At 48.5% G+C, this 12,501-nt stretch overlaps 1 protein-coding gene across 2 annotated transcripts; it reads right to left on the bottom strand.

Annotated features, from left to right (window-relative positions):
- Positions 1–1,121: 1,121 nt before the first annotated feature.
- On the bottom strand, positions 1,122–12,187 carry cyb5d1 (cytochrome b5 domain containing 1). 2 transcript variants are annotated; one of them, XM_080185219.1, is made up of 4 exons: positions 11,987–12,187; positions 8,703–8,779; positions 5,529–5,747; positions 1,122–1,525 (listed from the first exon to the last, which is right to left on the bottom strand). In XM_080185219.1, the coding sequence occupies exons 1-4, from the start codon at positions 12,144–12,146 to the stop codon at positions 1,295–1,297; spliced, it is 687 nt and encodes a 228-aa protein (XP_080041345.1). In that variant the 5' UTR covers positions 12,147–12,187; the 3' UTR covers positions 1,122–1,294. The 2 variants fall into 2 exon arrangements, with proteins under 2 accessions (XP_080041345.1, XP_080041346.1); XM_080185220.1 differs by lacking the exon at positions 1,122–1,525 and adding an exon at positions 3,182–4,209.
- Between the last annotated feature and the right edge of the window lie 314 nt (positions 12,188–12,501).

Consider the following 12,501-nt stretch of genomic DNA (forward strand, 5'->3'; position numbering starts at 1 on the left):
TTGAATAACATAACAGGCTCAAGGGGAGGAATCGTGGAACGTGATAGCATAAAGGAGACCATTCAACCCATCAAGCATGCGCTAGCTCTTTTGAAGAGCATTCCAGCTTGTCAAACTCCACATATTCCAGCCCCAAAACACCATTTCCCTCACGTCTCCATTGATCTATCCAATTTCCCCTCTGAAAGCTGTACCTTCGAATCCTACCTACCCGCCCTAGGAGGAGGCGGTGGCGCAGTGGTACTGTCACTAGACTAGCAATCCAGGGTAATGCTCTGGGAACCTGGGATCAAATCTCATCATGGTATATGGTGAAACTGAATCCAATAAAAATCTGGAATTAAAAGCCCGATGATAACCATGAAGCCACTGTCGCAAAAAAAATCCCAAGAGGTATTTCAGCATAGGTGGCACAGTGGTTAGCACTGCTGCCTCACAGCCTCAGCAACCTGGGTTCGATTCCTGCCTTGAGTGACTGTTTGTGTGGAATTTGCACATTCTCCCCATATCTGTGTGGGCTTCCTCCGGATGTTCCGGTTTCCTCCCACACTCCAAAGATGTGCAGGTTAGGTGGATCGGCTATGCTAAATTGCCCTTTAGTGTCCAAAGATGTGTAGGTTAGGGAGATTGGCCTTGTTAAATTGCCCCATAGCGTCCAAAGACGTGCAGGTTAGGTGGAATGGCTATGCTAAATTGCCCCTTAGTATCCAAAGATGTGTAGGATTGGCTGTACTAAATCGCCCCTTAGTGTCCAAAGATGTGCAGGTTAGGTGGATTGGCCATGCTAAATTGCCCCTTAGTGTCCAAAGGTGTGCAGGTTAGGAGGATTGGCCTTGTTAAATCGCCCCTTAGTGTCCAAAGATGTATAGGTTAGGTGGATTGGCCATGCTAAATTGTCCCTTAGTGACCAAAGATGTGCAGATTAGCTGGATTGGCTATATTAAATTGCCTCTTAGTGTCAGAGGATTAGCAAGGTAAAAACGTGGAGTTATGGGGCCTGGGTGGGACTGTGGTCGGTGTAAGCACGATGGGCCAAATGGCCCCCTTCTGCACTGTAGAGGTTGTATGATTCTACGAAGTGGATCAATACTATTCCCACTGCTCAAAAGGATAAGGGGATTCACAGAGAGACTGTACCGCCAGTGACAGTTAGTCAATACAAAAGAAAAACAACTGATTTTATTCGGGGACGGTAATAATCTGTGCAGTTAGCTCAGACGCGGGGGGCGGGGTGGGGGAGAGAGGAGGAATTTGCTGTAGGTTACGCACGCTTCACTCTGCTGAGGGCAGAAGTTTAGAGTTCTGTAAGGTCATCGTTGAAATAGAGCAGGATAGATTGGCGGTAGTCCTCAGGGTCCATCCGCAGCTCGTAGAATAACTCATCCTCATCGACAATGCCGTTGTCCTCCAGCGTCTTGTCCATTTGCAGCGGCACGCCGTTGTACTTCCACGTGTAGCTGGCTGCGTGAGCGTTATAGGCCAGGTACCTCTCGAGGATGTCATTCATAGTCTCCTCACTGCACACCTGCCATTTTGGGGGGGGGGGGAAGCGGGATGCAGGGGGGAGACGCACAGCATGTACAAAATAAGCAAATACTTTGGTCTCAACTGCAATTTTCATGACTACTAGCCGCTGAACTTATAGAGGTTTGGAAACAGGCCCTTTGGCCCAATTTGTCCATGTTGCCTCTTTTTTTTAACCCCCAAGCCAATCCCAATTGCCCGCATTTGGCCCATATCCCTCTATATCCATCTCACCCATGTAACTGTCTAAATGCTTTTCAAAAGACAAAATTGTACCCGCCTCTACTACTACCTCTGGCAGCTCATTCCAGACACTCACCACCCTCTGTGCGAAAAAACTGCCCCTCGGGACCCTTTTGTATCTCTCCCCTCTCACCTTAAACCTATGCCCTCTAGTTTTAGACTCCCCTACCTTCTTCTTAGTTTATTAGTGTCACAAGTAGGCTCACATTAACACTACAATGAAGTTACTGCGAAAATCCCATAGTCGCCTACGGGTAGCATGGTGGTCAGCACTGCTGCCTCACAGCACCAAGGACCTGGGTTCGATCCCCAGCTTGTGTCTGTGCACAGTCTGCACGTTCACCCACCATCATCACCACCCCCCACCGCCGGTGTCTGCGTGAGTTTTCTCTGGGTGCTCCGGTTTCCTGCCACAGTCCAAAGACGTGCTGGTTAGGGCGCGTTGGGCCGTGCTAAATTCTCCCTCAGTGCTACCCGAACAGGCGCCACAGTGTGGCGACGAGGGGATTTTCACAGTAATTTCATTGCAATGTTAACGTAAGCTGACTTGTGACTAATTAATAAACTTTAACTCCGTTGCTTGTCTGGGTAATACTGAGGGAGAATTTAACGTGGCTAATGCATCTAACCAGCGTATCTCTTTCACACCGAGAGGAAACTGGAGCATCTGGAGGAAACCCACGGGGACACGGGGGAGAACGTGCAGGCTCCGCACAGGCTCCGCACAGACAGTGACCCAAGGTGGGAATCGAACCCGGGTCCCTGACACTGTGAGTTAGCACTGCTAACCATGGTGCCACCTTGCTTTACACACACACACGCCTATATTGATTAAAGGGCGAATGTTGGCCGGGAGCCCGGAGGAAACGGCCCGGCTCTCCACAATACCAACCCAGTCTGGCGGGAAGCTAGGGGCCTCCGTTAAACATCTCAGCTGGAGGAGTCTGGCAATGCAGCACTCCCTCGGTACGGCCCTGGAGTGTAAGCCCGGACCTTTGTGCTGGGTTCTGGAGTGGGACTTCAGCCAGGAACCTCGTGACCGTGAAGTGAGAAAGCTGCTACCATCTCATCTACAGCTCACATTGTGGGAGCATCACTAGTTTCAAAGAAAATGAACAGTGGATGCACCTTCTACATTAGAACTCATAGAAAAGGGAGTTTTCAATTCCCTCCTGATCCCTTTCGAACCTTTATAGATAATGATTTAGATCTCAGTCCCCTCTCTCTCAGGGAGATATCTGTACACTGACTCATCTCTCTCACTCCCTTTTCTCTCTCAGGGAGATATCTGTACACTGACTGGTGTCTCTCAGTCCCCTCTCTCTCTCTCAGGGAGATATCTGTACACTGACTGGTGTCTCTCAGTCCCCTTTCTCTCTCTCAGGGAGATGTCTGTACACTGACTGGTGTCTCTCAGGCCCCTCTCTCTCTCTCTCTCTCAGGGAGATATTGTACACTGACTGGTGTCTCCCAGGCTCCTCTCTCTCTCTCTCTCTCAGAGACATACCTGGACAGTGACTGGTGTATCTCAGTCCCCTCTCTCTCTCTCTCAGGGACATATCTGTACACTGACTCGTGTCTCTCAGTCCCCTTTCTCTCTCTCTCAGGGAGATATCTGTACACTGTGTTCTTCAGTCCTCCCTCTCTCAAGGAGATGTCTGGTATCTCTAAACCTCTCTCTCTCAGGGAGATATTTGTACACTGACTGGTGTCTCTCAGTCCCCTCTCTCTCCCTCAGGGAGACATCTGTACTCTGACTGATGACTCTCAGTCTCCCCTCTCTCTCTCTCTCTCACACACAGGGAGATATCTGTACACTAACTGTTGTCTCTCAGTCCCCTCTCTCTCTCTCTCAGGGAAATATCTGTACACTGACTGGTGTCTCTCTGGCCCCTCTCTCTCTCTCTCAGGGAGATATTGTACACTGACTGGTGTCTCCCAGGCTCCCCTCTCTCTCTCTCTCTCTCAGAAACATACCTGTACAGTGACTGGTGTCTCTCAGGCCCCCCCTCTCTCTCTCAGGGAGATATCTGTACACTGACTCGTGTCTCTCAGTCCCCTCTCTCTCTCAAGGAGATATCTGTACACTGACTGGTGTCTCTCTCTCTCTCTCTCTCAGGGAGATATCCGTACACTAACTGGGCTCTCTTAATTCCTGGAGAGATTTTTAACTGATGGATTTAAGGCTTGACTCTGAAGATGTATGTTACAACACATTGATCAAAGGAGTTATTTGTCAAACGTATTACTGCCTCTAGTCATCGCAAGCATGTTTTATCAGTAATCCAACACACTCCTGACACAGTGGTGCCCTGCTCTTCCATCAGCGTTCTGCTAAACTCTGCAACTAACACCGGTATATGAAAATAAAAAGATTGCGGATGCTGGAAATCAGAAATAAAAGCAGAGAATGCTGGATAAACTCAGCAGGGCTGGCAGCATCTGTGGAGAGAGAAACAGAGTTAATGTTTTGAGTCCAGAATGGAAGGGATTTTGTAATATAATGAATTATATCGTTGAAAACAGAGCAGAAGGTTGGAGCTAAGGAGAGATTGACAAAGATGCCAGGCAGATGAGACAAGTGGAGTGTTAACGGTCAACGGGGTTGAAGTAGAAATGGTGGAGAGCTTCTCCTTTTTGGGCGTCCAGATCACAAACAACCTGTCCTAGTCCCTCCACGCTGATGCTATAGGTAAGAAAGCTCACCAACGCCTCTACTTTCTCAGAAGACTAAGGAAATTTAGCATGTCAGCTACGACTCTCACCAACTTTTTCAGATGCCCCATAGAAAGCATTCTTTCTGGGTTGTATCACAGCTTGGTCTGGGCTCCTGCTCTGCCCAAGACCGCAAGGAACTACAAAAAGTCGTGAACGAAGCCCAGTCCCATCAGGCAAACTAGCCTCCCATCCATTGACTCTGTCTACACTTCCCGCTGCCTCGGAAAAGCAACCAGCATAATCAACGACGACACACACCCCGGGCATTCTCTCTTCCACCTTCTTCCATCATGAGAAAGATACAAAAGTCTGAGGTCCCGTACCAACCGACTCAAGAACAGCTTCTTCCCTGCTGCTGTCAGACTTTTGAATGGACCCACCTCGCATTAAGTTGATCTTTCTCTACACCCTAGCTATGACTGTAACACTACATTCTGCACACTCTCCTTTCCCTCTCTATGAATGGTATGCTTTGTCTGTATAGCATGCAAGAAACAATACTTTTCACTGTCTCCCAATACATGTGGCAATAATAAATCAAACCTTTCTCTATGTACTCTATGAACTGTATGCTTTGTCTGTATAGTGTGCAAGAAACAATACTTTTCACGGTATCCCAATACATGTGACAATAATAAATCAAATCCTTCTCCCCTATGTACTCTATGAACGGTATGCTTTGTCTGTATAGCACGCAAGAAACAATACTTTTCACTGTCTCCCAATACATGTGGCAATAATAAATCAAATCTTTCTCTATGTACTCTATGAACTGTATGCTTTGTCTGTATAGTGTGCAAGAAACAATACTTTTCACGGTATCCCAATACATGTGACAATAATAAATCAAATCCTTCTCCCCTATGTACTCTATGAACGGTATGCTTTGTCTGTATAGCACGCAAGAAACAATACTTTTCACCGTATCCCAATACATGTGACAATAATAAATCAAATCAAGGGCGACACATGGTGCTAATGGCAGCAGAAAGGCAGGAAAGCAGAATGTATAAACAGGAGAATAATTGATTAATGCAGTGTACCTCGATCACATGTTCTTGGCCTGTTAATGTGTTGATAATGCGAATATCTCTTGTTTTCTCTGTCAAATATCCAACCTCGTATTTTGAGTCCTGCCACCAGGGTATACCGAAGGCATTGCACCAATTGCTCATCGGAAAGAGGGGAGGGATGTGCACAAAGCGACCACGGGGCGTGTGGTACTTCTGGCAATTGGTCAGCTGGTCAATCTTGATGCGTATCTGCGTCGGAAAGGAAGGAAGTAAGAGAGATTTCTGTTTTCTGCCGGAGTCGCTGTGGGAAACGTCTTAAGCTGCGAGCGCGCAGAGGGAAGGGCGATGGCAACGGAGGGAGCGCACGGGCGGGCAAACCCCCATCCTTCAAGCACCACGCCTGGCCGAACCTGCAGGCTGCACCTCGGACTGTTCAGCCATTCAGAACCCGTCAAATCAGAGTGGATGCGAGTCACCCTCCATCCTGAGGGACTGTGAATGGAGGAGGTGGTGACTGGGTAAATGGCACGGACCCGTTGACTCAATCTAGATGACTCACAGAATCCCTACAGTGCAGAAGGAGGCCATTCAGCCCATCGGGTCTGCATTGACTACTATCACACCCAGTCCCTATCTCCATAACCCCATGCAATTATCCAGCCACCCCCTGATACTAAGGGGCAATTTAGCACGGCCAATCCACCTAACCTGCACACCTTTAGACACTAAGGGGCAATTTCGCATGGCCAATCCGCCTAACCTGCACATCTTTAGAGTGTAGGAGGAAATCGAAGCACCCGGAAGAAACCCACACAGACACAGGGAGAATGTGCAAACTCCACACAGACAATGACCCAAGACCAGAAGTGAACCCGGGTCCCCGGCGCTGTGAGGCAGCAGTGCTAACCACAGCGCTGCCTCTAAGATGGAATGGCGAGTGGGTGGAAAATCTAGTCCCTAGGAGGACAGGCTGGGGAATCTAGAACAGGAGGTCAGCTCAAGATATGGGGGCTGATCATTTTGGACTGAGATGGGGAGAGATTTCTTCACTCAATGGTTTGTGAATCTTTGGAATTCTCTTCCCCAGAAGGTTGTAGATAGAAACATAGAAACTAGAAGCAGGAATAGGCCATTTGGCCCTTTGAGCCTGCTGCACCATTCATCTTGATCATGGCTGATCATCAAATTCAATACCTGATCCCCACCTTACCCCCCCCCCCGCCAATATCCTCGATTTCTTTAGCCCCAAGAGCGATATCTAATTTCTTCTTGAGATCACACAACGTTTTGTCCTCAGCTACATTCTGTGGGAGTGAATTCCACACATTCATCACCCTGTGGGTGAAGAAATCTCTCCTCACCTCAGTTCTAAAAGGTTTACCCCTTATCCTCAAACTATGACCCCCTACTTCTGGACTCCCCCCACCATCGGGAACATTCTTTCTGAATCTAGCCTGTCTAATCCTGCTCGAATTTTACAAGTTTCTATGAGATCCCCTCTCACTCTTCTAAACTCCAGTGAATACAATCCTAATCGACTTATTCTCTCCACATATGACAGACCTGCCATCCCAGGAATCAGCCTGGTAAACCTTCGCTGTACTCCCTCTATAGCAAGGACATCCTTCCTCAGATAAGGACACCAAAACTGCACACAATACTCCAGGTGTGGCCTCACCAACGCCCTGTACAATTGCAGCAAAACATCCTTCTACTCAATTCCTCTCGCTATGAAGGCCAACATACCATTTGCCTTCTTTACTGCCTGCTGAACCTGCGGCGCTTACTTTCAGCGACTGATGCACAAGGACTCCAAGGTCTCGTTGAGTATCAACCTCTCTTAATTTATACCCATTCAAATAATAATCTGTCTTCCTGTTGCTTCTAGCAAAGTGGATGACCTCACATTTATCTACACTATACTGTATTTGCCATGCAGATGCCCACTCACTCAACTGGAAAAACACAGCAGGTCTGGCAGTACCTGGGGGGGGAAGAGGAGAAAGGCTGATGGATCTAGTCAGGCTAGATGTGGGAAGAATGTTCCCGATGTTGGGGAAGTCCAGAACTAGGGGTCACAGTCTAAGAATAAAGGGTATTCTTATTCTTAGATGAGAAAGAACTTTTTCACTCGGAGTTGTGAACCTGTGGAATTCTCTACCATAGAGAGTTGTTGGTTTATTTATTTGTGTCATGAGTAGGCATACATTAACACTGCAATGAAGTTACTGTGAAAATCCCCTGGTCGCCACACTCCAGTGCCTGTTCGGGTACACTGAGGGAGAATTTAGCACAGCCAATGCGCCCTAACCACCACGTCTTTCAGACTGTGGGAGGAAACCGGAGCACCCAGAGGAAACCCACGCAGACACGGTGAGAACGTGCCACTCCACACAAACAGTGATTCAAGTCGTGAATCCCTGGAGCTGTGAGGCTGCGGTGCTAACCACTGTGGCACCCCTAGGGGCCAGATTGTTAGGTATGTTCAAAAGGGAGCTGGTTAAGAACATAAGAAATAGGGGCAGGAGTAGGCCATCCAGCCCTTCGAGCCTGCCCCGCCATTCAATAAGATCATGGCTGATCTGTCGCTGCTCAGTTCCACTTTCCCACCCTCTCCCCATAACCCTTAATCCCCTCTCCTATCAAAAACCCATCAACCCGCGTCTTAAAAATATTTAGCGAGGCAGCCTCCACCACTTCAACAGGCAGAGAATTCCAGAGATTCACCACCCTTTGAGTGAAGAAGTTCCTCCTCAACTCCGTTCTAAACCGCCCCCCTTTTATCTTGAGGCTGTGCCCCCTAGTCCTACTGTCTTTTTTGAGCGGGAAGAGTCTTTCCACCTCTATCCTATCCATCCCATTCATCATCTTATACGTCTCAATGAGATCTCCCCTCATTCTTCTAAACTCTGGTTGTTGCGGCTAAAGGGATCAAGGGGTGTGGAGAGGAAGCAGGAATGGGATAGCAAAACTGCATAATCAGCCTTGATCACATTGAATGGTGGCGCAGGCTCGAAGGGCCGAATGGCTTCCTCCTGCTCCTATTTTCTGTGTTCCCAGTCCCCGAGACTTCTCCTCAGAGCTGAGAAATCGGAGCTGCAACCCAAGACCAGCCACGGTCGTACTGAGTGGTGGAGCAGGCTCGATGGGCCGAACGGTCTACTCCGACTCCGACCTCTGGTCCTCCCGAGGTCCCTTACTTACATCTTTCCTTTCCTCATCAAACCAGTGGCTGATGTCCTGTCCCGCTGCCTCTAAAATGGGCCTGAGCAACATATCACCTGGATGAGAACGAGAGAGAGAGAACAGAATCAGTCCAGATAAGGGACACAACCAAAGAACCCCAAATTCCATCTGTGTCTTCCACAAAAGGCTGGTTGGGCGTCACGGTGGCTAGCACTCAAAGAGAGAAAATGCTGGAAAATCTCAGCAGGTCTAGCAGCATCTGTAAGGAGAGAAGAAAGCTGACGTTTCGAGTCCATTTGATTCTTTGTCCTTTTTTTATTGATAGTCTATTGATACGTTTTGATTTATTATTGCCGCACGTATTAACATACAGTGAAAATTATTGTTTCTTGCGCACTGTACAAAGCATACCGTTCATAAAGGAAAGGAGAGAGTACAGAATGTAGTGTTACAGTCACAGCTAGAGTGTAAAGAAAGATCAACTTAATATAAGGTAGGTCCATTTAGAAGTCTGCAGGGAAGAAGCTGTTCTTGAGTCGGTTGGTATGTGACTTCTGACTTTTGTGTCTTTTTCCCGATGGAAGAAGGTGGAAGAGAGAATGTCCGGGGTGCGTGGGGTCCTTAATTACGCTGGCTGCTTTTCCGAAGCAGCGGGAAGGGTAGACAAAGTCAATGGATGGGAGGCTGGTTTGCGTGTTGGACTGGGCTACAATTCATGACCTTTTGTACTTCCTTGCGGTCTTGGGCAGAGGAGGACCCCATACCCAGCTGTGATACAACGAGAAAGAATGCTTTCTATGGTACATCTGCAAAAGTTGGTGAGTCATAGCTGACATGCCAAATTTCCTTCGTCTTCTGAGAAAACAGAGGCGTTGATGGACTTTCTTAACTATAGTGTCAGCATGGCGGGGGGGAACCAGGTTGTTGGTGATCTGGTCGCCTAAAAACTTGAAGCTCTCGACCCTTTCTGCTTCAGCCCTGTTGACGTAGACAGGGGCACGTTCTCCTCTACGCTTCCTGAAGTCGATGACAATCTAATGGAGGCAGAAAGGTCAAGGAAGGGAAGGGAAGAGTCTGAGATGGACCAGTTGAAGGCGATGGAGGGGTGGAAACTGGAAGTGAAGTTGACGAATTTTTCAAGGTCTGGACGAGAGCATGAAGCTGCAGTAAAATAATCATCCATGTACCGGTGAAGGAGCTGTGCGGGGGTGGGGTCCCAGATAGGCCTGGAATGAGGGAGGTTCCACATACTCCATTTTAAAAAAGACAAGCGTAGCTAGGAACTCATGCAGGTACCCGTCGCTACTCTTTTGATTTGGAGAAAGTGGGTTGAGTTAAGGGAGAAGTTGTTGAGAGAGAGAATGAGCTCAGCCAGGCGGAGGAGAGGGGCAGTGGATGGGAATTGTTCAGAGGTTAGCACTGCTGCCTCACAGCACTGGGAACCCGGGTTCGATTTCCAGCTTGGGTCACTGTCTGTGTGGAGTCTGCACGTTCTCCCCTGTGTCTGCGTTGGATTTCCTCCGGGTGCTCCGGTTTCCTCCCACGCTCCGAAAGACGCGCTGGTTAGGTGGATTGGCCATGCTAAATTGTTCCTTAGTGTCGGTGGACTATCGAGGGTAAATGCGTGGGGTTGTGGAGATATAGTCTGGGTGGGATTGTGATCAGTGCAGACTTGATGGGCCAAATGGCCTCCTACTGTACTACTCTGTGATTCTATGCGCCTTCCCTGTCACCAGTTCTGAATGTGGAGAGGCCGGCGTTGGACTGGAGTAAGCACAGTAAGAAGTCTCTCAACACCAGGTTGAAGTCCAACAGGTTTATTTGTTATCAAAAGCCACTAGCTTTCGGAGTGCTTGCTGCCCCTCCGTCAGGTGAATGGGAGTTCTAACTCCCTGGCGAAGGGGCAGCATTCTGAAAGCTAGTGGCTTTTGCTGTTGGACTTTAACCTGGTGTTGTGAGACTTCTTACCAATTCTGAAGCCAGGCACGGGAGTATCAGAGTAAAGATTCCAAGTCTGCAGGAGAAGGAAGCTGCCAAGATCATCGCAAAAAGGAATGCTGGAACTTATCTGGCACTTTACAACAACCACTCGGCACCTCAAAGTGCTCTGCAACCAAATCAAGTAGTTTTTGCCACGTACCACTGTTGTGAGACGTGGCAACCAGCCTGCATACAGCAGGATCCCACAAACAGAAACTTGATCATGGTAGGGAGAACATAGAAAGTAGAAGCAGAAGTAGGCCATTCAGCTCTTTGAAGCCTGCTTCTCTATTCATTATGATCATGGGCTGATCAAATTAAACATCCTGATCACCCCCTTCCCCTCCCCATATCCCTCGATCCCTTTAGCCCCAAGAGATATGTCTAATTTATCCTCAAAATCACACAACGTTTTGTCCTCAACTACTTTCTGTGGGAGTGAATTCTACACGTTCACCACCCTCTGGGTGATCAGATTTCTCCTCACCTCAGTCCCAAAAGGTTTACCCCTTATTCTCAAACTCTGACCCCCTAGTTCTGGACACCCCTACCATCGGGAACATTCTTTCTGAATCTACGCTGTCTAATCCAATTAGCTTTAGCAATGCTGGTTGAGGGATAAGTGATGGGGAGGTGATCACGTATAGGTACTCTGTGGAGTTTGTTTTGAAGTTTATTTATTATTGTCGCAAGTAGACTCACATTAACTCTGCAACGAAGTTGTTGTGAAAATCCTCCAGTTGCCACACACCAGCGCCTGTTCCGACATAAGAGGGAGGAAACTGGAGCACCCAGAGGAAACCCACGCAGACACAGGGAAAACATGCAGAGTCCGCACAGACAGTGACCCCAGCCGGGAATCGAGTAACCACTGTGCCATTGTGACGCCCCTACGTAGTCCAAGAAATAAAACATTTCACTGCATCCCAATACATGTGACAATAATAAATCAAATCTTTCTCCCCTATGTACTCTATGAATGGTATGCTTTGTCTGTATAGCGTGCAAGAAACAACACTTTTCACTGTATCCCAATACATGTGGCAATAATAAATCAAATTAAATCTTTGTTCCCTATGTACTCTATGAACGGTATGCTTTGTCTGTATAGTGCGCAAGAAACAATACTTTTCACTGTATCCCAATACATGTGACGATAATAAATCAAATCAAGGGTGGCACACGGTGCAAATAGCAGCAGAAAGGCAGGATAGCAGAATGTATAATCAGCACAACAATTGATTAATGCAGTGCACCAGGTGCTATGTCAATGCAACTTTGCTGTTGTTTGATTTTTGTTCCCCCCTCCTCGGGCAGTTTACCTTTAAACTGCTCCACCAGGGGGGTCAGGTCATAGACCTTGCCCAGGAAGGAGACCCACAGGTCGTTCATGGTGTTGTGGACGGCCACCTCCCGGCTGCTGTAGTAGCGGGAGTGCAGCATGATGGCAGGGAACTCGTCCGCCTCGCTCGGCGTCGCCATAACAACGGCCGCCCGGGAGGAGTTGGAGGCACTGGCCTCTGGAGGAGGTCCTCCCTGCGACGGGTCCTCCCAGTGACGCGTTCTGGTCCTCCGAGTGACGCCTTCCGGTTCTCGGAACTACAACTTCCGGTCTCCGGAACTACAACTCCCAGCGGGCCGCGCGCGGCAGTACAGATTTATTTCAGTCTCGGCCGCCTTTAGTTTATTTTTTTTATTCCTTCACCGGCAGCGTTTAGTGATTGTTTTCCCCATTTCCTTCCACCCGCCGCCACCCCGCCAGCCAGAGTTTCTCCTTTCTCCCCGCAGTCCAACCGGAGCCGGGCCCCAAAATGGCGGATCCGCGATTGGAGGAGAG

Source organism: Carcharhinus amblyrhynchos, unplaced genomic scaffold (assembly GCF_965287045.1).
Source record: "Carcharhinus amblyrhynchos unplaced genomic scaffold, sCarAmb.v2.hapA chromosome_1393, whole genome shotgun sequence".
NCBI classification, from domain to species: Eukaryota; Metazoa; Chordata; class Chondrichthyes; order Carcharhiniformes; family Carcharhinidae; genus Carcharhinus; species Carcharhinus amblyrhynchos.